At 41.2% G+C, this 16,179-nt stretch overlaps 1 protein-coding gene across 4 annotated transcripts in view; it reads right to left on the reverse strand.

Moving 5' to 3' along the window:
* The window catches only part of CFAP20DC (CFAP20 domain containing), a 153,202-nt gene that overhangs the window by 42,011 nt on the left and 95,012 nt on the right, over window positions 1-16,179 (reverse strand). For all 4 annotated transcript variants that reach the window (XM_081184097.1, XM_081184098.1, XM_081184096.1 and 1 more), the window contains 2 exons: window positions 9,945-10,148; window positions 4,856-4,917 (listed from right to left, as the gene is read on the reverse strand). In XM_081184097.1, the coding sequence (XP_081040223.1) occupies window positions 4,856-4,917; window positions 9,945-10,148 (266 nt within the window). The remainder of the gene's footprint in view (window positions 1-4,855; window positions 4,918-9,944; window positions 10,149-16,179) is intronic.

Genomic DNA, 16,179 nt, shown 5'->3' on the forward strand with positions numbered 1-16,179 from the left:
GTAAGGCGCCTTGAGAGAAAGGCAGTATTTTAAGATATCAAATAAATAAGCAAATCATTTCACTGGGAAGTAGGTTGAACTGAGGTCAATGAAACCTACTCCCTAGCAGGTCCACCCAGGACTGAAGCCACAATGGAGTGTTTTGGAATATATGTGATTAATTCCACAGGCTACAGTGGGAACAGAAGACCTTCAATCCATGTGCTCCAAATTTCACTGGGCTGCAGCATGTGTTTCAAAGTACTAAAATGAATAAAATTTCACCTGGACACAGTGGATAAAAAGACTGGGAGAGATAGGTTTAGATTCCCCCCCCCCTTTTAAAACAATAACACTGCATACTAGTAACTTTGGGAAGGTCACTGTCTAAGCTTCGATTCTTATTTTCAGAATGAAAAACAACAGCCTGCTATCTGTCCAATGAAAACAGAGGGTGGAAATCTAAGACAACCAAAAGGCCTCAGTATTTATAGAATCATAGAATTGTAGTGTTGGAAACATCTCGTTTCATATAGTGACTAATCAGTTGCCTTGAAGCAGCCCACGAAAAGTCAAGAGTGGAAGGAGTACATAACATTTGCTCGCCAAAGGATGAACCAATGTTGAGAGCTCCCTTCCTTTTCCTTACAAGAACAATTCTATCAGAGATGCCTGTGGGAGAGGATGGAGCTAGTTTCCCATTGTCAACCTGTCTGCCAGAAACCGTGAACCCAATTTAGGCCACATTGCAGAGAGGAGCCATCTTGTTATGCATTTGATTTATGCCCCGCTGCATCCCATGGCTCAGTTTGGCCGACAGCCATTTTCCTAAATGTTAATAGTTCTGTCTCTATAGGCTCACATACGGAATCAAATGGGTTTGAAGATGAAAGTGCCCAAATAAATGGGCAGATGGATGGTAGGGGTTGAGGGGCAAGACAACTGAGTGGTACTAGTGGGTGCAACCCTGCTCCCCCCTCCATGCAGCTGTATGTCACGTGGAATTCACGCTCAAAGAGACTTTATGCCACAATATCTGAGATTATAAAAAGGAACTGATTTCAAAAGTGTTTGATAAGGGGTGGAATCAATTCCAGGCCTTATCAGTGAGATAAACGTTAGTTTTAGATGGTATATTGTGAGCAAATGTTGGGAAATTAATGATTTTGCCTAAAAGGGAAAAGCGATGTATATTGGAAAGCTGCCAGAAGCAGAGGGGTTAGTGAAACTGGCCCCCACTGGGGGTGCAGGCGCAAAAATCTGCATGATGCATATATGCCGTGACAAGATCAAATATGGGAGAAGCTTCCCATCCTTCTCACACCGTGGCACAAAGGTGTGTGAATTTATTTTGCCCTTCCAACCTTGCCCTTATTCCAGACACTTGGGTTGTGTGAAATGTACTGATCTGTAATGCAGCTACTGAGGTAAAGTCAATTTTTTCTGGGGGCGCCAGCGCTGATACAGCTCCTTGCCAAGAACGCAAGGGATCCTAGGCACACCTCTGGCCAGAAGCCAAATAAACAAAACTTATTTTAGAATATGATTAACACTGAGGAAACCCCTACATCAAGAGGTAGAAAACGACTTCCATTCAAAGCTAGATAGGAGCCAGCCCCAATGTAGCACAAGCTGAAAATAAGAACAGGTATTTTCAGTTGCAGCCTTATGGTGTGCACCAGGCATAGGCAAACTCGGCCCTCCAGATGTTTTGGGACTACAACTCCCATCATCCCTCACCGCTGGTCCTGTTAGCTAGGGATGATGCGAGTTGTAGTCCCAAAACATCTGGAGGGCCGAGTTTGCCTATGCCTGGTGTACACTCTGCCCCACAGAGCCTATAACATTAATCACATACAAACAAAAAATTCAGCAAAAATATTACATAACGACTAAACACAGCTATCTACAACTCCAGACAGACTTGTGGCGTTTTCACCAATGAGCTTTAAATTGGTTTAATTTCTCAAATCTACATTTGAAATACTAATATCTACATAGTCAAGAATGAACGTTCTCTGTGCCTCACATTAACGATGTGAACATGTGCATGCAACAGCGTGAGAGAGGCTTCAAGGTGCACTGAGTGTCAGATGTGAAAACATTCCGGGTTGGACACGGTCCTGCCTCCATCTGGGAGCCTTGCTCTTGCTTCATGTGTTCTGCAGCTCTCAGCTCTAAAGCTAAACTCTCACCTTTCTCAGTCTGGCCTGTTTTACCCTCTACAATGTATTTCTGCTGTTGTAGGCAGTTTATATGGCAATTTGTCACTTTGTCCCTTTGGGCATCCCTCCGCTCACTGTGGAAAGGCGACCATATGGTTACCATCAGCTGTCGATTGGCAGGGGACCAATATGGGCTGAAGTACCCCTTCTTGTGTGTCCTGAAGTACGTTGGGTGTGCTGAAACACGCACATCCCACTCCTCCGATGGAGCTGCACAGATATGCCTTTGGAGACAGTTAGCTTTAACCTCGAAACAAAAACCAGGAGTGGATGAATCTTCCTATTTCTCATCCATGGCACCTTTGCATGTTTTAACCTATTATTCTGCTCTGTTCCCTTTCCCCATGAATCTGTACCTTTAAAAACTTCTCCAAATACCTATTTCAAGGCCTGTTTTCTCTCAATACACACATTAAAATTCTTATTTTGACAGGTTTGAAATACCAAGAACTGTGTTTCATGATTCTGATTAAGTGCAAGATCTATTGGATAGATGAGTTCCGATCTATACATTTATTTATTTCATAAAATGTATGCAGTTTGATTGAAAGAAAAGAAACCCTCAAAGCACTTTGCAAAAAATAAAAGAAAATCAAGAAAAATATACAGCCAGACAAAATTAAAATACTAAAACAGACCTCAACTTTTGAAGTGCGTGTCTAAACTAGATTTGTCTAAATTTAAGAGTACAGTGAAGGCACCTGCTTGAACTCAACAGGCAGGGAGTTTGGAAGTTTTGGTGCTGTCACACTGACTAAACCATCGAATTCTTACAAACCCAGGAGTATTATGTAGCCCCTGTAGTAGTGCTAATTCCATCAACTGAAGTGGTTGAGTGGGACATGCAGGGGAAGGCGAGAGCTGTGGATCAGGACATTCGATATACTGTATGCTTTTGAATCCCTAAATGGAACTAAACTAAACCTCAATCTGCAGAATTAAGCCCACTGCATTTTGTTCTGACTTGAATGGATATATACTATTCTTCTTTCCTCTTCTGATATGTTTGTGAATTGTCAGCATGACTCCTCAAATTGTATTTTTCTCTCGGCTAGAGGTTTTCAAACTGTTTGAAGGAATCCTGGGGTTTCTTGGAAGCTTATTAGGTTTCTGTAATGAGAATATCGGTAATTGAGGACAACCCCTAAAAGCTAGCTTCTCCTCCATTACAGCTTTTTCAGCTGCAATATGTGGCTGTAGAAGAGGCTTGGGTGTGCATTCTCAGTTCACACAGAAACCCAAAGAGCCTAGACCAGAGGTCCATGTGAATGTCTGTGCCCCTTGAATATTCTACAGTATGCTCCGCAAGCCATTGCTGCGGCAGAGATTGATGCAGAAATAAGGGAGACAGGTGAACTTCCCTTGGCTCCCATCAGATTGGCTTAGAAGTGAGTTATACTATTTCCCTTGGAACTGGAAAATGACTTCACTCCTTACTGAACCAATCCAGGCAGCTCTTCAATGCGGTGCCTAGCAAAGCGACAGAGACATTTCTCTGTGGCTTAAAAGCAGGCTGTTTCAAAGAGTAGCTCCCAGAGATACTGGGAGCGGGACACAAAATCCCAGCCTTCTCTTTTACCTCGGGTTGTGTGTCCCCACCGGGGATTGCGCCCCCCTCCATTTCCCCCAGGGGCAGCTCTTCGAAAGAGTCTCCCAGCAAAGCCACGAGGACATTTCTTAATGGCTTTTCTAGATGGCTCTTATAATAAGAGTCTTATAATAAGAATCTTATGCAGAGCTGCCGCCTAAAACGTAAGGGATAGGGAACCCTGCCCCCCCCGGTAAAAGACACAAGCATAAAAGGTTCCCTGTGGGGGTGGGTTTTCTCTCCTAGCCCCCCCCCCTTTCCTGGTGCCAGTTCTTTCGCTGAGAAGTCACCTACAATTTAGGGCTTGCTCACACTTCTGCTTGTCCCATGCCAAGAAAGCACAGGTCCAAAAGGTTTTCCGCCTGTCCCATCCTTTCTAGGCACATATCCGAGTGGTTTTTGCTTGGCCCGCCACTTTTCCCAGGAAAACCCACTGTATGCCGCTGAATCTGCAGAGAAACTGATAGTTCCAATTCAGCGGCGGACTGCGGATTTCCCCAGGGAAAAGCAGCGGAACAAGCACGAGTGTGGGGATAGGAATTCTAGGACTTCTTGTGTTTGCCACTCCAAGCAGTACTGAACCCCTCAAAGCTGTTTCGGATCCCAAGTCCAGTGAAGTTATTCAAGAAAGGGACCCTTGAAAGTAGGAAGTTTGAAAACAACTGCCCTATGCCAAAATTGCCAGTCCCCTCTAGCGTTTCATTACATGACCAGCACCAAAGACAATTCTTTCAGTGCTTTCCAATACGGATCTTTTCCAATGTCAACATTAACGTTGCATTGCGGCTTCTAGGAATAAGGACCCTACCACAAACACTGTCCTACCCCACATCTGCACCCCTCCTTGCCTGTCTTCCTCTCACATTCAGACATGCACACATAAATGTTAGCAGCTACCAAGTTTCATGTGTGCGTGGAGAAGGCGGAGAGGGTGGACATCTCTTTCTCAGGCACAATAGCTGAAAACAAGATTTAAGAGTCTACCAAAGAAAAGTCATATTGATCGGTTCTTTAGAACATTCCGAACACATCCTTGTTGCCTGGGCTATAAACAGCAGCTTACCGTGGGTTGGAATGGGAAAGAGGGTTCATTTCTTTCTGATAGTGACACCCTTGATTGACAGGCTGTGGAAGACAAGAAGCAGGAGTGAGAAATGTATTTTGCCAATGTTCTTTCAGTCTCAAAGCTATTATTAACCATTTCACACAATCAATATATATGCAGTGCTTACAGAGTTAGAAAAGTAAATAGATGATGCCCTACTTCCTAATGGCGGGGGTCACCAAAGGGAGGGGAGGAATGAGGAGGGAAGGGCAACCATGGGAGAGTCCATGTAGAATGACCATGCCTTAATATAGGTGCTCTCCCCAAGTCAGGAAAGTAATACAACATTTTGTATTTATGAAAGGAAAGTAACGTCACGCTGGTCTGAAGGATGGGAGAAAAGTCCGAGTATATTTATGATTTGCTAATATTAATCCATAGCAATCATTTGCATTTCCTCTCTCACTTTTGCAAATTTCTGTATTTTCATCAGATGGCCACATGCACCAAAACACTAGGTATAATCGATTTCAATTTTAACATTTAAATTCTCATTTTAAATATTCATAATTTCAGAAAAATGCTCAGAGCCTGATTTAGAAACAAGGCAATTTTTTCTATTTTAAGAAGATTTAAAAGTCACTTTAAAGAAATTATTACACCTGACAGCTAAGCAGAGTAATACGTAGTTCTCAAAGCTATTATGTTCATTTTGGACTGACAGTTTGGAGCAGCTGCTAAACAATTTATACTTCCAACATTTTTTCCCCTGACAGCCTAGTTATTACATTCCATTTCTTGGTAAACTATCACTGGCTAGAAAGTATAGTTTTTATTATATCACTTTTGTAAGTTGCCTGAGAGCATCTGTTCATGCATTTGCCTTGCATCCTGGTATCTTCACAGGCCAAGAGACAATTCTACTCCCAACCCCCAAATATGACTAAAGATACGAATAGAAAGGCAATAAAGAATCAAGCTGCATAACAGATGAAAATGCTAAACCTGGTATAGGACTAAGGTCAAAGAACATGGGAAAAGTAATTGAATACATAAAGCTGAGTATTTATTATTCAGGAATGTACAAAGCATATGAACTGAAACTTGCAGCAAAGATAAATGAGAGACAAAAAACAGCCTTCTGGTGGTGCTGTTGCCATAGATTAGGCCAAGGGACAAAGAGGTTATGTAAAATTAGCCAATATTCAGAACAGAAAGCCTTGTTTTCTGGTGAGAAGCTGCCTATAATCTATATGGAAAAAATTAGCAAAGATTTGATGAGCCAGTAACAGTGGGGAAAATATGATTAATTGGAAAAGACAAGATTTTATTGTTTCACACAAGAGAAGAATGCACAAAATACAATTTTCTCCAGGATCATCAATGCAAGGAAAACTTTACAAATAAGTCCCCTTATTGATAAGTTCCCTTCATTGTTAAACACACGTATTAGAGCAGTTGCACACTGCAGAATACAAAATGACATTGGGGCACAGCTGTTTTGCTTCACTTGTATAAAACTTAATTCTTATGTGGTGTTTACTTTTCATCAGCCCTAGAGCTGTGAGTGGTAAAAGAGAACAAATAGTGAGTCAAAATTTGCCTTGCCTAACAGCAAAAATTCAAGATCGCAGACAGAATGGAAAAAACTCATAAGCCCTATTCATGCATTATTTGCATGCAATGATGATTAATTTGCATGTGATGACTTCTAGACCTGCTGCCAACATCACATCTGCCCTTTAGAGCAACTGTGCACATTTTGGCTGTGTAGGTGTCCCAATTGCACGGTGGTCTACAAGTAAGCAGGAGCTTGTGTATCAAGTTTTCCTTACACACAACCACACACAGTGTTGCTGCTGAAGGAAACAGATGCAAAGTCAGGGGTGGGGATAAAAGCTCCCCCCCATTCCAGAGAAAACATGCCGCTGCCCTCACATGAGTAATGAGTGAATAGTTCCATGGTGTTTTCATCCAAAATGGGCATGTACCTTAAATCTTAACCTGAGGTGAGATGCCAGTGAGATGCCTTTTGTTTGATGCAGAAGATCATAGAATCATAGAATCATAGAGTTGGAAGAGACCACAAGGGCCATCGAGTCCAACCCCCTGCCAAGCAGGAAACACCATCAGAGCACTCCTGACATATGGTAACTCTTAATTCTCTTAAAAGACAGATAACTCTTAATTCATTCCAGAGAGGGCCGTCTGGAAGGTCACATATTACAAACCTCAGAATCTATAGCCTTCATAGTTGCAGAACACAAGTGGAAAGTGACAGTAATCAGAAATATGTATTATGCTGTCAGGTCTCACAATTTCATTTCCAGTCTCATAATTACTCATTGATTTTGAACATCAGGAATTAGCAGAAATAGGCCTTCTGTCCTCTCACATGAATGAACATGACTGAGTTTGTGGGTGGGGGTGAGAGATGTCCTACTGGGATAGCTCAGCCAGTAAAGCACGAGACTCTTCATCTCAAGGTCATGGGTTCAGGCCCCAGGTTGGGGAAAAGATTCCTGCGTTGCAGGGGGTTAAACTAGATGATCCTCACAGTCCCTTCCAACTTGACAATTCTATTATTCTATGCATAATTTTCTGAACACTGAGGCACAGAGTTGTCATTTGGCTTCCAGACTTTGCCAAACATCTGCCCCAATCCAGTTAATGAGATTTGCACAAGGAAGCAGACTCCTGCCAGCGTTTCACTTGATGGATCTGGAATTGTAGGTGCAAACTGGATGCATGTACAATTGTGGATATAGTCTGGATGTGTTACCTTGCTACCTGCCTTACATTGCTACGGAAGTCACCAAAATAAACGCGGTTGGGAGAACTCTTGAGTCAGCAGATCTACAGAATGGCAAAAATTGGTAGCAATGGTCATTTATACTTGCCCACTTTGGAAAGAAGAATGGAATCAAGCAGGCTTCGGAAAAGAATAATAGAGTCAACTTTTCATACGGAAAGGTTTTTTACTAGGCAAAAAGCTGAAGCATGTTGGAAGGACAGCTTAAGGAAACTTGCCTTTCAGCTGTACTTTCCTCAGTGGCTTTTTGGACAAGCAACGAATTTCAATTGCCAGCGTTGTCAACTTGACATCGCATAAAACTTTATACTCTCCGCTAAACTGAACCAAAACAGTTTCAAAAGTCAAGTTCACAGGTTGCAATGCGTAAAGATAGGCAACATCAGAATCCACTGAATGATTACTTGGGTTCTGAATGGTTCATTTGTTTGAAAAGTGTCTTAACAGAATTTTGGTCTCAAGGTAAAAATGCAGAAAGGGGAAAAATCCATAAAGAGGTCTGGTTTTCTGTAGAGAGAGGCACCCACAAAACATTCATCACTAGCTGCAGCTACATCTAATTATACTTTTAAATGAGCAGTTCATTATAGCTTAAAGCTTAAAAAAACAAGAGAGACACATTAGTCCAAAGTGCTCACTTTGAACCCAAACATGAGTTTTGCTAAGTGCCAGGACACATTTTATTCTGAGTATTTTTGTTCTAAAATTATGTAAAACTAAAATGGGCATGTATAATCCGAGTTTGCCTATGCCTGGACTAGGCTGTTTTATCCATCTAACACAGACCTAAGTTTCTGTAGTTGCTGTGAGACTAAACTTATATGCAGCATGTTCAGGATCACATCATGGAACTAAAAAAGCTGGTGGAGAAGGATGTGATGTCTGGTGAGTGGCATGGGTGGTGCTTAAGAGCAAAGCAGTAAATGGCTATTTCGTAACAAAACTGCTTACTTCCTTCCAAAGGAAGTAGAGCATCTTATTACAATAGATTGTGATTGTTCAAGCTTCATACAGAACAAATAATACAAAAAAATTGCTGAGGTGCTGGAGCGGACATATTCTTAATTGCCTCTGGAGAGCTGAGTAGATTCTGCATTCTGGCTATAACTTCCATAAAGGAAAGGGATGATAACTACAATGGGCAGCAGAGCATTTTTGAAATACCATGGATTTTGGGATATAAAAAATGAGTGCCATTCTTCCCTCTGCAATATAGTATTTTTAAAGTATGTATTATACTGAACATTAGGACACTTTCAAGTCAACATAAATGTTGTAATCGTCCCCTCCCCCAAGGAAAAGACAAATATTCAAACCTTATCTTTCTAGCCTGAAAAAAATATTTCAGCTTAAAAGGTAGCTTATGGTTCTCCGCCCACTTTGCAAAAATAAAGGATTTCTACTCCGATCGCTTGCTTTTGAGGAATGATATAGAGTAATACTGAAATCCTTTTGGAGCGAAAACAAAGCTCAGCAATAACAGCACATGCATTGTATGCAGAAGATCTCAGGTTCAATACTTTAAACCTCCAGTTAAGAGGATCAAGCTAGCAGGTGATGGGAAAGACCTTTTGACTCACTCTCTTAAGAACCTCTGCCAGTCACGGTAAGCTATATTTGGGCTTGATGGTCTAATAGTTCAACCTGTTCTTTAGACACACTTAGGAGTAAGGCCCATTGAACATAGAGGGGTGCTGAGAAAACATGCTCAGGAATAGACAGCATGTATCTCAATATACATTCATATTCAGAAAGACAGGTCCCACGTCATTCTAGCAGTAGCTTTGAGTTGTTTCAGAAGCATCTATCTTCAGTGACAACAGCCAATGGAATAGAGTTATCCAGAGTGCAGAAACAGAAGCTCTGGGTGGCAACTGCAGGAAGACAGATTTTGGCCAAACTTTAGGAGAAAACAGCCTAATGGTTAGAGCTGTTCGGCAGTGTGACTGACTGCCTTAGGAGTTGATGGGTTTTTGTTGTTGTTGCTGGAGGCATTTAAACAGAGCCATCTGCCACAGATGCTGTAGCTGCACCCTGCCCATTATTACTCCATGGAAGGCCTCTTGAGTATGTTTGAAACTCTCCTAAGAACCTTAACTGCCACTACTGGAAAGTTTTCTCAGTAATGCATTGCTGCAGAGTTCACTCATGAGCCATGAGCATCTATGTGGACATATATACTTCCAGGATCTATAGAATTTAGGAACCTTCTCAAGCCAACACAAACCTTTAAATGAACCCAGAAGAACTAGGGCCTCCACCAGGAGAACATACAGAAGGCATGCTCAAGCTTACCGCTGGGAGACATGAGTTCCAGGTGGTTGTGTCATCACTGCTTGCACTGATGCTGATATTACAGTTGTCTATCTGAGATGCACTCAACCCATGTGAAGGTCCATTATCTTCTAGCTCTTCATTCTGTTGCCTTTTCATACTAGCCAACATCTGCAGTTCAGAAGCACTCATGTTGCTCGGCTGGTAGTTCCTCCAGTCATACTCCTATGAATTGTATTGAAATGAAACGTGAGGGTGGGACTGGAAGGAATCACTATGCAGGGGCGTAGGAAGGGGTGTGTGACAAATTATCAAGAAACAATTACTGCCTTACTAGGGCAGTTCATAAAAAACTTTTCTTTTGGAAAATGTCTGCTCCAAAGGTCTTATCTTACTACACTAGGGATTATATAGCTATATATGAAATTTCATGCATATCAGTTAATATCTTGACCCTCCTCCACGAAAACAGCTGTTTACTTGGCCGTTTTCCTATGTCGTGAAGGCTGAAATTTCAATTCACTGGAACATTTACTGTTCCCAACCCTAACCTTGCGGAAAGCCATCTAATTAGATTTTAATTTGATTTTGACATGTTTTTAGGAGGTGATTTAATTATTGTTTGATTTTATACCAATGTTATGTATCTGATGTCAGCCACCCTGAGCCCGACTTTGGCCGGGGAGGGTGGGATAAAAATAAAAGTTTATTATTATTATTATTTTGTAAGAAAATATGAAATAACGTAAAACCATTTCTGCAGGCAAAAAAATAAAAATAAATCAATGTGTGTGGGGGGTGACAAGAAATTTTCCGCACCAGGTACCACCTGACTTTCCTACGCCTCTGTCACTATGGAGAAGACATGCACACTTTCCTACAGCAGTTGAAAAGATCCAATATTTCTTGCAAGGGAAGCAGGGAAAAGCGTTCATTAATATACACACCAGCTTCTGCTATGGATAATAACTGCATCGACAACTTAACAGAAAGGACATTGAATAAAAATACAGCTATGTGGGACAGCTTGTATTCTAGTAGTTTTGAGACTTGCATGGTGTATAAAGCTGCCAGGAATGTTTGATTAATACTGTATAAATGAGTATAAGAGATGAGAAAACTAATTGAACTAGGATAGATTGCAAACACTGCAAGGTTCGTTAATTACTATAATCCAATGAATTAAAATAAACCAGATCATCCGTTTATTTATTTATTTATTCTCATATTTATTTCTATGGGGGGGGGAGAATTGAGAGGACTATGGCTTCAAGACAGAACATGTTTTGATGTAAGACTTCCAAGTTTGGGCTAAAGCTCTACACTTGTTTACCTGAAATAACCACCAAACTCAATAGGACTTATTTCTAAGTAAATTCTGAAGGATTGCACTATTAACTCCTGGCATGGAGGCAAAGTTAAAACAAAGTTTGTCACCAACACAAGTCAGTAGTGGGCGCGTTGTTTATTACATGACTAAGATTCTACTGTGAGCTCCCACAACACTCCTCCCCAAGTAGGTTTATTTAGAACTAAATCCCGAGCTGAAGAAATGAAAAGTAATATGCACATGCTGAGTGAAACTGTAAATGTTCTACACATTAGCATTTACTTATTAAAATATCTGCTTCAGCCCATGTGTAATCTCAGCTAAGGGTCTGAGGAATTCTTTCATTTGTTTTTAAAAAAAAGGAAAAAGGGGAACACTGTGGTGATGGCCAAGATCTGAACCAAGAGCTGTTATTCACAGAATCATAGAGTTGGAAGATACCCCATAGGTCATGTAGTCAAACCCCCTGCAATTACTCAGAAGTAAATCCCACTGAATCCAATGCGATTTACTCCCAAGCAAATGTCATGGTTTAGAATCAGTGAAGTTGCATGCACTTGTCAACAGAGGGCAACTTCCTTCTGTGTTGCCTAGACAACCAGAGAAAGCAAGCTGCTAGCTTTCACAATAGTCTTTTCCTCACACAAGCCCTCTCTAGCACCCTTTTTCCTGATGAGAGCCAGTGAAACAGTAAGTTCTCAAAACAGAATTAAGTCTGATAAATTCACAGAAATGCAGAATCTCAATTTCATTAAGTGTCAGGTAGTTTGACCAAACTGTGGGAGGCAGTGGAAGACAGGAGTGCCTGGCGTGCTCTGGTCCATGGGGTCATGAAGAGTCGGACACGACTAAACGACTAAACAACAACAACAACAACAACAACAACAACAAGCACAGCTGTATATATAGCTGCAGCCACTCTGCATAAAAGCTTTCTGGGAACTGCAGGTACCTACAGTTCTATTCCCAAGCTCTGAAGGGGTCTGGTGTTCACGCAGAAATTATGCAAGCAGGCGCTATCCTGTTTGCTTCAAATGATAAGGAAGACTTTCTACCTGCATTTTATACAGATGGTATGGCAATAGGGAGAATACTACTCCCTTGGTACAACAGCTCTACTGGCTACCCATCTGTTTCCGGACACAATTCAAAGTGCTTGTTAGCACCTATAAAGCCCTACATGGCTTAGGTCCAAGCCATCTGAAAGATAGTCATAAAAACCTGTCTGAGTTTTGAGATCTTCAGGGGAGGCCCTTCTCTCAGTCCCTCCATCCTCACAGGCATGCTTGGTAGGGATGCTGGAGAGGACCTTCTTGGTGGCTGCTCCCAATCTTTGGAACTCCCTCCCTAGAAAAGCTAGACTGGCTCCCTCCTTGTCCTTCCGCTGGCAGGTGAAGATTTTCTTGTTCCAACAGGCTTTTGGGAACTGATTGCTTTTAATGAAAGGGCTGGTGCCACGCTGTTTTTATTGTAATTTTTGGTATGGTTTTAATCTATTTTATGCATGTATGTAGTTTTAATTCTATTAATGTTTCATTGATTTTTAATGATGGTTTAAAAATGTTTTTCAGCAGTTCTTATTTTAACTGTAAGCCGCCTTGATTCCCATCACGGGAAAAGATAGGGTATATATCATCATCATCATCAGCCCAGGGGTTTCACTGAACATCTGAGTGCTCTCTTTGCCCTACTGCACTCACAATAACAAATGGAATATGGCTTTTAAATTGGTGCAAAAACTCTTTCAAATAAAGTGGTCCGCAATTCGCCTTTTAACACCCTAGACTGCACTTGATGGCAACAGAAATCCATTCCCTTTTCAGCAGCTTCAGCCCCCACCAGGGTACATAGAAAATCATGCCAAAGTGTTGAATGCTTCTAGGCCAAATTACATCTACCCTGAACATCATGGCTTATTAGTGTTGATAACTAGTTGTTATTCACTGGCAGCTCAATCTTGAAAAAGGCTTTTAAAATAAACTTACTGCCCCCTCAGTTGCTTGAACAACAACAATAACAACAACTCAATCAACTGTCCACAACATGTGCCCGTTCTTTCATAATGTTAATTTATTACTTGGATTTCAGTAATACCTATTACATTCTAGCTACCTTCTACACATTCAGAAAGACAAAGTCTCCAAGCCTCCCTTGGGCATGCTTGAAAAAACACACAATCCATTTTGAAACCTTTTTTTTAAGTGGGTGTGTACTTAAGCCTTTTGCATTTGACAATTCAAATAAGCCTGGTCCATTTACCCAACCTGAGAGTCAATCATGAACATTCTTTCAAAATGAACCCCCAGCTTGGACCACAACTTTCCTCTCTTTCTCTCTCTCTCTATATTCACTTAGAACCAATAATTAGCGTTCCTTTATATTGCAAAAAAGAGTAGGCTGAAAGAACTGAGGGACAGGGAGGAACTTAGAAATTCCTCATGTTGTTCTCTGTTCTTTAACAGTCCAAACGTTAGCACACACTGTGAGCCTTTTTGATCACAAATAGCAATGTGCACTCAAGACTTTTAATCACAATATTGAAATTTAAAGAATGGTGTGAACATTGTACTTTGAGAGAGGGGAAAATATATGCCTGAGAGAGGGGAAAATATATGCTTGTTGCACGCTGGCCAGGGTTCATTCTTCTATGATCTGAAGTGGCCAAGAAATGATTGCAGCATTGATTTGTACACAAAAAAGTTTTAAGACAGTGGCGTATTATTTTGCAGGTCCTTTTGCTTTTTGGTTAATTGCATGTCTTAAGGCCCTTTCTGAATTTTGTACAAGGATTAGCAGTTTTCCCCATGGAATATTTATGTTCTGTAAGGTCTAGAATTTAATGAAGCAAGCTACTGCCCTTTCCTTGACACCTGGGAATAAACCAGATTTACTGAAAGTGTAGTTTTGATCAACACAGCAAGCAAGTAGCCTTGCATCAACCTTTCTGCATTTGAGGCCAGACTCTTGGTAGCCATACCATAAAGGAGCTGGAGACCCTCCAGTTGTTGTAACCTCCTCCTCTGCAAAGGTGTGTTGGGGAGGGGAGTGTCTGACAGCTGACTGCTCTTATCATGGGCTCAGTGCTCCTTTCTGTGTAAATTTGTTAGGGTAGTGATGCTAGCTAGGCTAAAAACAGTGTACAGGGTTCCTTCCCATTGGGGAGTGGGAGGCTACCCCACCTCAGCGGCTTCTGAGTCATCAAGAAAAGCCAACCCTATACAGAGAGGAGAGGAGATCTATCATGTTTAATAGAAGCTATGGAGTCGAAAGACACCCCAACTAGTCTAATTCCATGCTTCAAAACAAGATAAGACAACCTTCCTCTTTATCTCCCTCTCCACCGCCAAATCAACATATACAACCTGGAGCTCAGTATGCTACAAGCAAAGACCAGGTGCACACAGAATCTAATGCAATAGCTCCCCACGACTGCCAGTGGTGCAACTATGTAATTATAAATTTGGGTAGGGAACTGGATCTGGCCGGAGGTCACCTGGCTGTCACCTGCAGCCAGGAATCACAGAGACTTGGAAGCTGCGCAGTCACCAGCTGCAAATGACGGGAGGCAGTGCAAGACCCAGTCTGAGCAGTGGCTCCTTTAAACAATAAAAACTACTGGAAAGCGAGAAAACCAAACTTCCAAGATTTTGTGCTTTGCATTGGACAAGATCTCACCATACATTTTCTCAAAATATCTGCTGTGAACATTATTCTTCTTGGCAAAATAAATAAATGCCCCCCCTTTTTTTCTTGGTAAAATGTACAGTATCTGCATTGGCAACGGTGAACAGGACAGCTAGAAAGCATGCTGTAATCAAAAGACCAGCTGCACAAGAGGAAGATGAGTAATGTTGACCTTTATTTAGATTCCTCTCAGGAACAGGGTTGTAATCTGACATCTGAGATTACCTCTTAAAGGCTACCTCCTTGGAATACTTTGTAATACTGCAGGTTTAAAGGAAAGTAGAAATGCTTTGTTAGGTCACAATCCTGAGAATGTGACCTACCAACTTGATCCCTGAAAATGTTCTCCTTGGTCTGAAATACAGCCCTGGTGCTCTACAGCCCCTTTGTGTTTCGTGATATTTAAATGGGGATTTCCTAAAACGGATTTCAAACTGAAGTTCCTTTTTATTCTCAAAGGGGTTTTTCATGCAAAAAGTAATTTCACACGGCTCCCAAGATTCTTCTAAATGCAACACTTCGGCTGGCAATTAAAAGCTTATCTTGTCTTTCTGTATATCCTCTCCATACGATAAGAAGCATTTTTATTAAGCTTTTAAAACATTCAACGGATTGACAAAACCTGTTATAAAAAAGCCATTTTTTCCAGTTTAGAGATGCACATAATGACATTTGCATTCTCTTAGGTTCAAATGATTTATCCACAATTGTTTAAATTTAGTTATACGTGCGGAAAAGTTTAATTACCAGCTATCTACTTGGTTGCAATATTACCCAGAGGGCTGCACTTCTTTCTTAATTAAAAAATATTTGAACTTAATAATAGAGAACTCTATTAAAACATGAATAAAACATTGCAAGCATGCAGGTCCTTAAAGTTTACTGAGTAGTTAGCAAATCAATTTCATTAAGAGTTGTTTGAGCATTTTTTCACTAGTCATATACATGTGGGGATTAGCAGACTTCTTCACACCAAGTTTCCACTGCAAAAATTCCTTTGACATGAAACCCCTACACATTAGGCCGTATCTGCGCCATCCTTTTGCCTTGTTCTGAGAAAGGAGGGAATGGAAGAGGAGTTATCACAAGCTTGTAAACTGCAGCTTGCCTGGTGGTCACCTGTAGCAAATGAAGTATCTCCTCAAGGTGAGAAAGGAGAGAAACTTTTATAAATTAAGAACTTGTATCACTGTTGGCTCTTGAAGTCAGCTACACTCCATCCCTGACAAAAGAAGCTGCTGT

This window comes from Podarcis bocagei (assembly GCF_964188305.1).
Source record: "Podarcis bocagei genome assembly, chromosome: 2".
In the NCBI taxonomy this organism is placed as follows: domain Eukaryota; kingdom Metazoa; phylum Chordata; class Lepidosauria; order Squamata; family Lacertidae; genus Podarcis; species Podarcis bocagei.